The sequence below is a fragment of the Metarhizium robertsii genome, assembly GCF_000187425.2.
Source record: "Metarhizium robertsii ARSEF 23 chromosome Unknown MAA_Scf_2, whole genome shotgun sequence".
In the NCBI taxonomy this organism is placed as follows: domain Eukaryota; kingdom Fungi; phylum Ascomycota; class Sordariomycetes; order Hypocreales; family Clavicipitaceae; genus Metarhizium; species Metarhizium robertsii.
In genome coordinates, this window is record NW_011942160.1 from 4,563,697 (window position 1) to 4,577,274 (window position 13,578).

Here is a 13,578-nt window from a genome sequence, read left to right on the forward strand (position 1 = left end):
GAGGCGTCAACATTCGTGGACGAAATGCTCCGGCAACCCATGGCAAACAATCCGATGCCACCCTTGGAACACGATTCCCCGAGAAGGAAGGAGAAATTGATTGGAGGTAAGCCGGCATCACAGGTTTACATGCCACTTTTTGGAACCCATGAATTCAGGTCCCTGGTACTCAAGCCACAACCCAGGCCGGGGACGCGGGCCTACCCTTCCAAGTGAGCTTCGGCTCAGAAGCTGAACCCGGTGCTACTATCCGTTGCGATGACGTCGTTTCCTGCAGCGAAAACTCATGGTGAAAGTAGGTGAAAGCCACCAGACAGCTCCGGTATACTCGCGCATCTTGTACGAATACTATTGTGATCGCGTCGCATACGTTACTATTTAGTGTATATGTAAAGCTATCCATAAATATACCCTAATAAAAATAAAATAATACTAAAAAAAGGACAAAAGAACAAAGAATTCCAAATGCAAAAATCATGTGTCTCCCCCTGAGGATCCCAATGTAATGATCTGTTTACGGGACCCAGATGGTGCTAGTCCCAAGACAAAAACTAGTGCCTGTCAACAACAAGCGGCTCAACATTCCAAATCTCCTCAGCATACTCATTAATGCACCGATCACTGGTGAAAAAGCCCATGCGAGAAACTGACGTGATGCATTTGGCGATCCATTCATCCTGGTTGCGATACGCCTCATCTACGAGCTGATGCGTCTCGATGTAGCTGTGGAAATCGTCCGAGACGAGATAGTAATCACCATGCTGGCGGACTGCGGCGATCATGGCGCTGAAGTCGTGCGGGGTGCCAAACGTGCCCTTTTCAATCTCGTTGAAGACCTTGTCGAGGTCGGAATCGATTGTGTGGGAGCCGTAAGTGTGAGCGTGGCGGAGGTCCTCGACGTCCTCGGAGAGGTTGCCAAAAAGGAAGATGTTGCTTTCACCGATTTCACGCGTAATCTCAATCTGTTGCCATTAGAGGTCTGAAGCACACGGTTATATACTGAATCTTGCAGTGTCGGAGACTTACGTTGGCGCCGTCGCAGGTGCCAATGATGAGGCCGCCGTTGAGGACAAACTTCATGTTGCTGGTTCCAGAGGCCCTGTGAAAACGTCAGTACCATTTCGTTCAATGAGAAGAAGCCTTCTGCCTGCTCTGGATTCTCTGGAACCACATACTCTGTTCCCGCGGTCGAAATATGTTCGCTAATATCCGAAGCAGGACAAATCATTTCCGCCTTGCTCACGTTATAATCCTCCAAGAAAATAACCTTGAGCAAGTCACCAATATCCTCGTCCTTATTCACCACCGCGCCGACCGAGTTGATCAGGTGGATAATCTGCTTGGCCATCCAATACCCCGGCGCAGCTTTACCGCCAAAGATACTCACGCGCGGCAACTGCTTCTTACGTTGGTCGGGCGTCATGGCCTTGAGGCTCAGATACCGATGAATAACACCAAAGATGTTCAGCTGCTGACGCTTATACTCGTGGATACGCTTGACCTGCACGTCAAACAAGGAGGCAGGATTGACAACAACGCCAGTAGTGTCCTTGATGTGCTTCGCCAGACGCACCTTGTTGGCGTACTTGATCTCTGCCCACTCCTTGCGAAACTGCTTGTCTTCAACGTGCTTCTCCAGCTGGTTAAGAATCGTTAGGTCCTTGAGGAAGTCATTGCCGCCGCATTTGGAGGCAATCAGTTCGGACAGGCGGGGGTTGGCTTGGTGCAGCCAGCGGCGTGGTGTAATGCCGTTTGTGACATTGGTGAACTTGTCCGGGCCGTAGATTTCGACAAAGTCCTTGAAAATGGTGGTCTTGATGAGGTCCGAGTGGAGTTCCGCCACGCCATTGACCTTGTGAGAGCCGACGATGGCCAGGAACGCCATGCGTACCATCTTGGGCTGGGATTCCTCAATAATGGATACCCGGCGGAGCATGTCTCTGTCGTCAGGGAAGGCCTTTTCTACGCTTTGCAAAAAGAACAGGTTGATGTCGTAGATGATCTGGAGGTGCCGAGGGAGCAAGTGCTGGACGAGACCAACAGGCCATTTCTCGAGGGCTTCTGGGAGGACCGTATGGTTGGTGTATCCAAACTGCCATTAATACTCATTAGCTCGTCATCCAGAAACATAACGGAACGCATACAAGAGGGTGGACTTTACAGTGCTCGTGACAATTTCCCACGCGTTATCCCACTCCAAGCCTTCAACATCGACCAGAATCCTTTGCAACTCCACAATCGCCAGCGTAGGATGTGTGTCATTCAACTGGATCGCCACCTGATCAGGGAACTCGTTCCATGACCTCCTGGATTTCTTGAACCTGCGCACAATATCATACAGCGACGCTGCTACCCAGAAGTACTGCTGCTTCAGACGCAATTCCTTGCCACGCTCAAGGTTATCATTGGGATACAGCACCGCGCTTATAGTTTCTGCGCGCTGTTGATCCGCCACGGAACTCTCATAGTCACCGCTGTTGAACTTCTGGAAGTCGAATTCTCCGCCAGAGGCTTTGCTCGACCATAGACGGAGGTTGTTGGTCGTCGGAGTGTCGTAGCCTGGGATGGGGACATCGTAGGCAACGGCCTGGACAATCTCGCCGGCTTCCCAAACGGATATAGTTTTGCCACCAACCGTTTTTTTGTTAACCTGGCCAAAGAATTGGATCTACAGGCAACTACACGGTTAGCGAGATGGTGTTTCTGAAGATACAAAGGAAGGACACATACGTCTACGGTCACATCGTGACGGGGAAATTCCCAGGGGTTAAAATCCAACCAGTAATCAGGCACTTCGACCTGATATCCGTCAATAATCTCCTGCTTGAAAATGCCATAGCGGTATCGTAGGCCGTAGCCCCATGCGGGAAAATTCAACGTAGCCAGGCTGTCCAGGAAGCAGGCTGCCAGGCGGCCCAGGCCACCGTTTCCAAGGGCAGCATCGTGCTCTTGCTTGACAACATCTTCGATTCTGAAACCGAGCTCCGCAAGGCCGTCTTGCCAAAACAGACACAGAGTCAGTCACTTACACACAATCATAGCAATCAAATGCGAAAGCGCGAAGAAACTGCATACCTTGGGCGACGTTCTTCAGGCCAACATTCAGCATCGCATTATCCAGGGCCCTGCCCATCAAAAACTCCAGGCTCAGGTAATACACTCTTTTGGTATCGCGGTACGTCTGACGCTGCTGCGTCCTGTTCCAGTGAGTGATGAGACGGTCGCGAAAGGCAAGGCTCGTAGCAGAATAAGCGGCGATTTCGTCGCAGTTGAACATGCTTCGGGCGAGGGTGGTTTCCACATGGCGCACAACTTCCTTTTCGAACCCGTCTTTGTCAGTGAAGCTGGTTATTTGGTTTCGCTTCCAGGCTTCCCGCTGAGGCTCGGGGATGGAGGCTGCAAGTCGATTAGCTGCAGTCTCCAGCAGACATGGGTGCTCCCGAGTAGTACAAGCATTGTGTGAGACAACAACGGCAGGACAAAGTCGACAATCCGTCTTCCACCGTGTACTCGGCAGTTATTACAGCAGCACTCACCCTCAACGCTCTTAATTTCCCCGGGCCCGAAGCCCGTAAAAGTCCTCTTGTGCTTCGGACGAGAGATGCCAGCAGGCCCAACACCACCAGTGATATCCACAATGGGAGCTGAGGTGGAGGGGCGACGTTCCCTCGTCGGCAGTCGTTGTTGTTCAGTGGCCATGGTATCGACGTCTAGGAACTTGAAATTTCAAATATCAGCCAGTTTTTCACAATAGCAGCTTTCCCAAACTTCAATTGCTCGGAGAGCAAATTGTCACGCACTGAGAAGAGAGAGCTTCGGCCTACCTCGAGCCCCGGGTAAGTAGTGGGCTGTTGCAGCTTCAGAGGAGCACTTGAGAGCTATGGTGGGGTGAAGCGCACTCGAGGGTGAGGAGGGTGAAAGCGGGGAAAGACCAACAAGGTGAGCTTGACGAGAACAAGAAATGTCAACGTACACAGCTAGGGACTTGAAATGGCTAAGAAAGGGCAACGCGAGCAGGAGAGGGGAAAGGAAAAGGGCAACAACAGAGCTTAGCACACCAGACAGACACCACGGCCACATATACTTTCCATTCCGTCATTGTGGCCTTGTCCATCGTCAATCCATGCATTCCGTCAAGCTTTTCAGATGTACGGCGGTCCAGATTGGCACGCTGGACCTGGCAACGCCATCGTACGTACATACATACACTATTAACGGTAGCCCGGCCACTCCGGAGCAGCAACTTGCCCAAGTAGGCCACGGTATCCAGCAATGTAGACTGGCCCAGCATGCATTGAGGGATATGTCTCCTCATCGTGCTGCTCCTTGGCCATGCCATGACGATCTTCTCGCAGCACGTATACAAATCATGCAGACGTCATTCTGCATCCCGACTCTCCTCAACGTTGGCCCTCGCGCTACCGAGCAGGTGTCCTACATGTCTGGTGTGGAGAGGCATTGAGCCATCTCCCGACCACGATGGAGCTGTGTGAGCTATTACGATGCGGCCCCACAACCGTTCACGGTCGAGCCGCCCTGGCCACCAGCACATGGAGACACGGCAATGTGTCTCGATAGCTGCATCGACTTTGAGCATGAGGTGGTCCATGGCATACGGCAATTGGCCAACTTGGGGCGCTAGGTTCGTCAACCCTATTTGATGTTTCCGCTGTCTGGCCTGTGCTAGACGCGATCAATTGATGGCTGAAGGCATACCGAGTATAGCTGAAGTGGATGAACATCTGGTCTTTAGTATTTCCATCATCCTAGAAACACTATTAAACGAAACGTTTTTGTTTAAAAAAAGAAAAGAAAACAAAGGAAAAAAAAAAAAGACAGAGAGACAAAGAGTCGAGCAGTGCACGCTAAACACTCACCGAAAAACGAGTTCATTATGCTAGCATTATTTACACGGCTGGGGTATCCGGGACCATCGTGCTCCCTGCTGCTCAAAAGCAATCACCACCACACACCCGTATTGACTCTGCAATCATTCAAGGCCTTTTCTTATTTTATCGACGCCAACCGCGAGCCTTGACCTTTCTTTCTCCAAGGATCCTGACATTTCCGCAATATCCAAATTGTAGAGAACTCGCCCTCCGGATAGTCATATCAAACATGTCGTCATTCCAGTCTTCACAAGACTTCATCATTATCCGATGTACTGAATTGCATAGTCTTGTCTCCATTCAAGTCCTTCTTTTCTTATCGCCGTAGTGCCGTAAGCGCCAAGCCACTGTGAAGGGCTGAAGGTCGCACATTCAAGCCTGTGCCCGCGCGCCTGCACTTACAGGGGCTGCCGAGTAGGAAAAGGCTCGGCACGGGTGACGTTTTTTCGCCGTGACTGGGTGAATTAATATGGCCATCTGTATTGGCCGGGTCGTGAAACAAGTAAAACAGAAGAAAGCCGCGTCCGTGGGCATCACCAAACATACGAAATCAGGAACGCCCCCCCAAAACTCCAAGAAATGCTCTAAGACGCCAGCACCCTGTAGTCCGCCTGCTCAAATCATGAACATAGTACAGCGGTCTCCATCATAGGATTCCCGAGTCTTTCAGAGCATTGTTTAAAATGGTTTCTTTGACGGCGGCAAAAACGAGTCGAATATTCGATGTGTCTGTAGCTTGCGTCAAGCTGAATTCGGTTGTCAGCACACCGGCTACGCAGTACTTGGTCAAAATGACAAGACTTACTGAGGATATAGATTCAAATGTGCTCGGTTCACCTGATTGAATCGCCACAAGAGATATTTTGCGGCCTTGTTCACGTCGTTTCCTCCCGAATAGTCTGGGAAATAATTTCCCAAAGGCGATCGAGTCAGCTTTTGCTTGAAAATGTCAACCTTGTTGAGGAACAAGATGATGCTAGTTCTCATGAACCAGCGCGAGTTCACCACAGAATCGAACAGCAACAAACTTTCCATCATACGGTTCTAACATCGCCGGTCAGTCTTAGAAGCTCGTGATGCCCAGCAAATTAACATCGGCTAACCTGGCTGCTCTCCTCGAGGAGAACTTGGTCATATTCGGAGAGAGCGACGCAGAAAATAATTGACGTAACGTTCTCGAAGCAGTGAATCCACTTCTTTCTTTCGCTTCGTTGCCCACCGACATCAAACATACTATCCGGAAGTCAGCATTGACGTTTGATTGGGAAAATGTGTAAATGTAAACGCACTGAATACTCAACTGGCCCATTTGAAATCTCGTTTCGTATATGCCCGTGGTTTTGGTACGAGCTCGTAGCACATCCATTTCGTTCGGCAGGTAGTCGGGGGCAACTATTCGTAACACCTCCTGGAAGAAGCTATTGACAATTGTGTTAGAGTTTGGTTCTGAAGATTCAGAGATAGAGACACTGCTCACTATTCTGCGGAATCCATGAGATAGAATTCGGTCTGGTGCTCCATCAACCGCTCTCTCGCAGGGTCGGCCCAGAGCGACTGAATAGCTGCGCCAACTTGGGGATCAATGTGTGCCTGTGGTCCAGATTCGGCTTGATATTCCATCAAGTACTCGATGTGTCGCTTATTCTCTTCCAGTTGCGGCTCAATGTCAAATTGTTGCATCGCGGTGATGACGGCTTTTGCGCATTCGACAAGATTTTTAAATACAGTGGGTCGATAATTATACAATTCATCTTCTGAATATCCCTTAAGATGGATGATTTTCATCTGCTTGACGATGGTAGACTTTCCACTTTCGCCAGAACCTATTCAAACAACAGTTAGCCAGCGACAAGAGAGTGCAACCGCCAAGTATCACAGTCTCAAAGGGGGGCCTTAGGTGCCGTACCCAAGAGCAAAATTTTGCATTCTTTCCGTAGCCTTTTCGAATCCTCCTCTATTACTCTGTCGATGGCTTGACTCTTCTTCTTCTGTTCCGCCTCCTCGCTGTTAGAGCTCATACACCCACCCATGATGAAGACTTTTCTTCCTCGACGCTTCCACGCCGGCGCGAAGGAGGCTCAACACCAGGAGCTGGCGAGCTGTGCAGTCAATGGTCGTCGCTGATTGATGCAACTATTCACGCATTGCTGTTGTCGATTCGTCGCGGTGGGGATGCGCGGCAGCACAGCAAATCTGTGTCGATTGCTATCAACAACGAGCAGCCCAGGTCGGTTTGGCCCGTAAGATGGCCCGGTCGGCGTTGTGTGAAGGTTGTGCAGCTGTCGAGCAGTATCAACAATGTACCGTGAGCTAATATTATGTTGTATTGATTCTCGTTCGCTCGCTCGCTCGCCTTCTCTGCTAGGCCACTTCCTTGCGGGGCCTGCTTACTCCGAGCTAGATGACGGCCAGTTGGGCGGAACTAGCGATTGTGAATACTCGAGAACGAGGCTGGGGGACAGGAATAGTTCGAGCCTCGTTTCTTCTGACAGAGTTGCCTTGTGTATGTTGCCGGTCAGAGCCGGGACGGGGCAGAGGCGACGGGCTGGGAACAATGGGCAACGACAGGAGCAGCAAGTGACGACCACGGGAGTAATCAGATCATGAGTAAGTGAACCACCAGCGGGAAGGCCTCAGAAAGGCAAGGTTCGCTAAAGGCAGGCCGTCTGTCAGCGAGGTGACCTCGAGTGCTCTCACTAGCCAGCCCGAGTGCTGTTACTGGCGCAGCAAAAGACAGGTGAGCGGCAGGCCCAGAGAACGACAGGGCGAGGTGTGACAAGGACCAGGACGGGGACGGGGACCGGGTCGAAGCCACACCAACTGACGTGGAGCGACGGCGGGGGGTGTTGGGTGGATGTTTGGGGGTATGGTGGTTTTGGTGAGTATTCAAGGACGGGAGGGTTGTTGGGTGCTCGAGGGTGGATGCTCGACGCTGCGACGGAGTCTTGTATGGAGCAACTCGGTGCTTGCAAAGCGAGTGAAGATGGAGCGAACTCTGGGTGAACGTGGAGGTTACGTCTACTAGGTCCAGTCCAACCCCAAGCCAAGCTTTCTCCTCAATGTCACGGACTCACGGCGCCTCACGCCCGCGCCTCACTTCCAACTGCCTATAATACTCCATACATAAGACTATGCAATCGCCGGGCCTTGGTGGTCCATGGTCTTTGCAAATACCGCATGTGCCGCGAGGTCACGTAATGACAGGTCGTTGTCGACACTCTTCAATTGTTTCTGCATCACATAATAGTAGGCAACGGCGGTGTCCCAACCAGGCACAAGAAACAGCACCAGGTGCATGAAAGGAGGGGAAATGGAAATGTATGTATTGTACGGAGTACGGACTCGATGTACTGGAAATGCACTGTGGCCACAGGGGTGCGATTGATAACAACGTGACAATTTACCAGCACAATGCTGATCCAACATCCAACACATCCAGCCGCCGTCAATCTACCGACCCACTGTTAGCTGAACATGAACGGACAGGGCAGGGCAGGGTCGTCCTACCATCAAGTACATGTACGCCGTACTCCCGTGCCTACATTCCGCACTCGAGGACAAGTTGAACCATTTGTTTACTCTGTTAGGAGAGCACGAAGTCCCATGTGCCGAGACACCTCTGGGAAACCGCCGAACACAGCGCATTATGCCAATCTGCTGTTCCAGAACGGCGCTGGGATCTAAAATTATACATACATGCAATATAAGGCGATACGATATGTGAGCGTTCAGTGCGCAGGGTGGTCTGTTCGCATCGCAAGCCCAGACCGCGTAGTCGACTGGGTGGTCCCGGGCGTTGGGTCATCATACTAGTACTTTGAATTTGAGCCTGCTAATTGTTGTGGTTTGAGAATTGAGCCAAAGTACGTAGTAAGATGGCAAAAAGCCGAAACAGCAAGAAGCCGCGCGCGAGCGTCTGAAGCGTCTACTATTCTCAAGGCTCAGCGCCAGTTTCAAGTCCTTTCTGGCCAAGGATTCAAGTAATTAATGTGAAGCCGGCTCCCAGAGTACCGGTGGGCTAGATAGTCAAATCGCGCACCCGTTTCATTTCATGACGATACGGTGGCAGGCAATACATACCTCCAAGTAGGTAAGCATTTGCCCACCCCCGCGTCATTCTACGCCACCGAGTGGGCAAATACTTACTGCCTACTTAGATGCACGGAGTATGGCGGGCATATTATCAATCCAGGGTTGCTCGTTACACATCATGAGAAAACATTTGCCAATACGTAGCCGGCAAACCTATGTACTATAAGCCTCGCCTAACAGACCCAACTTAATACTACTACTAGCAATGCTTCCGAAGTGCCGATAGCCCTAGTCCACAGTCGCGGTATGACAATAAAAACCACAGGTTGCTTGTACCACATTCAGGAGTGCTCATTGTCGGAGGCCTGGAACGAAATGCAGCAACTCGCAGCCTCAGCGGGAGGACCTGGTGGGGATAGTTGGTGCCATGAAGTACCGAGGTGGCATAGTAAAACAATCAGACAAAGATACCAGTACATTGTACAGAGTGCATCTGTACATGCTGTACTCCGTAGATAGTTTCTGTTTTGTGGCATCCCGGATGGACTCCACGCTGCGCGCCTGCATCGTTTTGGGTTTTGAACACACTTCCAGAATGCGACCCATGGAAGACTCAATACAGAGGTGCTCACAGGTCGAGTTCGAGTCCATGACCCGCGCCTATCTTCTGAGTACACGCGAAACGACGACTCTAATAGGTTCCTGGTTGTTGTTGTTGCTGTTGTTGCTGTTGGTTCCTTTCTTGTGAGGCACATCCTGAATCTCACAATTCCTGGATACACCAACCATGTAGAAATAGATTACCTAGCTCATTTACCCAATCTGTCCATCGTTCGTATGGGGCTGGTCGGTGATTGCGCGTCTAGACCTTAGTTTCTTACTTAAGTAGGTTGACTACTGCGAAATACTTGCTGTGCCCCGCGCGTGTGTGTATATGTAGTATTTATCTTCTCGAAGCCGGGAACAACCTGGCAAGGGGCAATTCGGATGAACAGGCAGCATTCGAGTCAGCTCAGCCCATCTGGCCTCGCTAATGGTAGAGAGCTCAGCACTATGTATTGGCGGCTTTCGATGGCCTGCAGGAAAGGCGCGTTGAAGGTCGGGAGTCATTACTGGGACTGATGATCATATCTCGGCAAGCTTGTTCTGTTAAATCGTTTCGCGGTTGTTTTCTCTTTTGGATGGCGGACGGCTGCCCACGCTCGCAGTACGGAGTACTACCACTCCCACTATTTGTGTACCCCTGTTCATACCATTGCCAAGTCTGTGGGATATTCTCCATGTCCGGTCGGGCGGGCGCACTAGAGCGAGGTTAGAACAGGGACGGAGTAAAAATGACACTGTGGAGAATAATTTGCTCGTTGGCACAAATTGCTGGTGTTGGCCCCTGTGTCCATGTAAGTAGCTTGCCAGTCTGCCAATGTCTATCGGAATATTGAAATGGTTGGCGGCCAGAACAGCCACTTGGCCAGCCTTGAAACCCATGGTCATCTCAGCAAGGCTTCCAAGAAGCCGCTATCCTGCAAGCTGACTTGGTATGACTAAGCAGCTAAAGCCCGCCATTCCTTGACAACAGACCCACCTGGATGATGGAGTCGTGTCGAAGCTAGACCACGATGCCGTTGATGTCTCAGCATACTACCCGCATATTACTAGTCGCTGACGGGTAGTCATCTATGTATCTATTCTGACAGCCAGGACCTCGGACTGGAAATTGCGCCCAGATAAACGCGGCCCTACCGTCTGGACGACATAGTATATCCATCCCTACACAGGATGTGGTCGACATGTTGCTGTCCTGTCGTTCATTGGCCACTGACAGTACATGCTAGACACGAACTTTTGAGTTACTAGTTCGAGGCGCGTGCGAAACATCAGCTACCGTTGGTGTGCCATGGAAACACATCTAGCCGTCCATCACGCACATAAGCCGACAGGGGGCACAAAAGTGTTCAGAAACGCGACCTCGAAGCTTCCTCTCAAAGCTGTTGTTCAAACACAACGCATCATGGCTTGCACGGCGCCACCAACCGACTCACGAGGCCGCCATACATCGTCTGGTACTGCTACTATGCATGCTGCGCTCTGAGGGACACAACACACAGTACTGCAAGACCCAAGAGTCGGCGGGCTGGCTCTAGCACTGTCTTACAGTCTTACATGGAAGACCTGCCACGAGGTCTCAAATTTCACCCCGGACTTCATTCACGCAGTCTTACGTACTTCCCGTGCCATAAACAGTACAGAAGCCAGAATCCATCGGTGCGACGGACTAGGCGGACGTTACCATGATTGGCGCGTGGCAACTCAGCCGGACGAGACAAGAGAGTTCAGACTGGCATGGCGATCAAGGGACCCAAGACAAGATCGCCACAGCATCCTGCTGAAGCAAGGTGAAACCTCCACTCAGTGTCCGCAGCCAGCGTCCATGGTAGCGATGGGGGGCATGCTGTTTTGTCACTTCTTCCACATCTATGTGCAAATTTTACCAAGTACAGAGAACCTCTCTAATATTTACGCAGGATGTCAGCAAGACACAAGAATCATTGGCATCGTTGAGGCTATTCAAGTTCCATTGATTCACACCACGAATTATAAACCTAGACACTCATCGACTACTTGCACAAGGAGTTCGCGTGACTTGTTATCTCATCTTTTATAAGACGAACTGAATAGTATTAACAACATGTTCCCTTCTTTTATTAGACATGAGCCACCAGGGGCCATTGCAACACATGGAGCGGAATCCCAGCGGTTGACCAGATGCGACATGGGTTTACACGTGGCCCAATGGACCCAAACCGTTGTGGCCTGGGTCAAGTTTTCTGTACCACCGGCCTTGGTATTGAACTCTGCAGAAGCTACGGAGTAGTACTACTGCAGAACTAACAAAAGGAATGTGTACTCCGTAGTCGCTGCCGGACCAGCTTTAAAGTGACAGTTCGGGTTAATCCGGCACCGTCCACGTGTTGACGTCTCTTCAGGATGGCAACCCCATGTGCTGGAAGCTGCATTCTGTACGCCGCGGAAGCACCACAGACCAGGCACTGGGTTACAATGCGAGGACACAAGGTTATGTGTATGGCTGGGGTCCTGTTGTGAAACCAGATAACGGCATGTCTCGAGGAGTAGTAGCCATATTCCATGAAGACGAGGCCTTGTCTCATGCCCATTGCAACACAACACGGACGCCAGACGTGCACAATACAACCTCAGGCCCGTCACAATGTCAACAGGACAAAGCTACTCCCCTCAGCAAAACATGAAATCAAGCACCTCGAGCCCCCTGGCAAGGGGCCCCCTTTGGTGGGTTGGAATCATTAGTACTCCGTACTGGAGATGCGATTTGGTGGTGGTCGGGTGTGGACCAGCCACGGACCAATATAGAACAGAGACGGGCGACATGCATGTAGTAGTATTGTCAAGAGTCAAGACTCAGGACAGGCTGCGTCGACGCGTGCTGATTACGGAGAGTGCGAGAACATGAAGGCACATGCAGCCACGCCAAAAACCTCGGGCGCCCTGATACCCCCTCCAACGCCCCTGGCCTTCAGCGACCTAATACGGTGTCATGCATAAGCATGTGGCTTGTACTAAGAGATTGGCATTGGGCCTCACTGATTGGACAAGCGGTCCGGTGGGAAATTTGGAATCCCCTCCGACGATGTGGTGTTTTGCATAGCCTTATTATTGCTAACCATAAGGCCAGATTCCCTATCAAGACGTATTTCAAGTGCGCAGATCATACAAAGTAGGCTTGGCCCGAAACTTATTGCAGGGCTACTACCCGAAGGTCCAAGTGTCAAATGGCCCTCAAGTGCTTGCTCAAACGAAATTGACTAGAAAGATCAGGGAACATTCATCAATCATGGTATTTCGTTCAAAAACCAAAAGTCTGGCGGCAAGCTGATCGTTCTTCGTTCCATATCCTTAGTCAAATGACTTAGTGGACAATACGACACACACAAAACAGCGGCACATCGCACCCCAGACTTTTTTCCTCATCTCTAGAGTACGGAGCGACCGGCCAGTAACTTCCTCCTTGCATCGTGTCAGACTGTGGCGCAGAGAGATCGCCGCTTCATGTGACTCGTACGAGTCCCCCCCCTTGATCTTGGTTTCAAATATCCTCGACTGGGGATATGCGGACCGTGCCGAGAAGCAATAACAGCTATCTGCATCTTCTACTACAACTACTAGTACCACGACCGCAACAATAGCCAAACCCACCATGATGCGAAATACTCCGTACCCAACTCCAGTTCAAGGGTCATGTGCTTTCTTCAATAGATATGCCGGCATTCTCGCTATCCATCCCTCCCAGAAGACGAACAGCAGCCAACTCTTCACCTTTTTAGCTCCCGGTTTCTTGTCTTCTTTTTCTCGCCTCTCTTAGATCTTTTAGTACTGGTAGACACCACCTGGTCCGTTGTTAATGCGCCTGCTGCACATACACGGTGTCTTCATGGGGTGCTCTGTGTGTTCGGAGATGACAGTCTACAGGTACAGATTGAACGGATCATGCTTTCTTCTTTTGATACTCACAGAAGACCCTCATCAACTTATGTCTACACATAAAATGCACCCTTTTGTGTCTGGTAACTTGACTAATAGCCGAAACACATAACATCCCTAAGGGTAGCGCGTTAACTTGGGC

The 13,578-nt window shown here is 50.8% G+C and overlaps 2 protein-coding genes across 2 annotated transcripts; both read right to left on the reverse strand.

Moving 5' to 3' along the window:
- Positions 1–551: 551 nt before the first annotated feature.
- MAA_05125 (glycosyltransferase family 35 protein) lies at positions 552–3,699 on the reverse strand (the record flags this gene model as incomplete). Its single annotated transcript, XM_007823123.2, has 7 exons — positions 552–962; positions 1,027–1,099; positions 1,176–2,092; positions 2,162–2,668; positions 2,731–2,996; positions 3,076–3,396; positions 3,537–3,699. 7 exons carry the CDS (start codon positions 3,697–3,699, stop codon positions 552–554), a joined length of 2,658 nt encoding a protein of 885 aa, XP_007821314.2.
- Positions 3,700–5,535: 1,836 nt separating this feature from the next.
- Positions 5,536–6,919, reverse strand: MAA_05124 (guanine nucleotide-binding protein alpha-3 subunit; the record flags this gene model as incomplete). The annotated part of the gene is made up of 6 exons (XM_007823122.2): positions 5,536–5,635; positions 5,695–5,933; positions 5,993–6,122; positions 6,179–6,307; positions 6,367–6,712; positions 6,796–6,919. The coding sequence occupies 6 exons, from the start codon at positions 6,917–6,919 to the stop codon at positions 5,536–5,538; spliced, it is 1,068 nt and encodes a 355-aa protein (XP_007821313.2).
- Between the last annotated feature and the right edge of the window lie 6,659 nt (positions 6,920–13,578).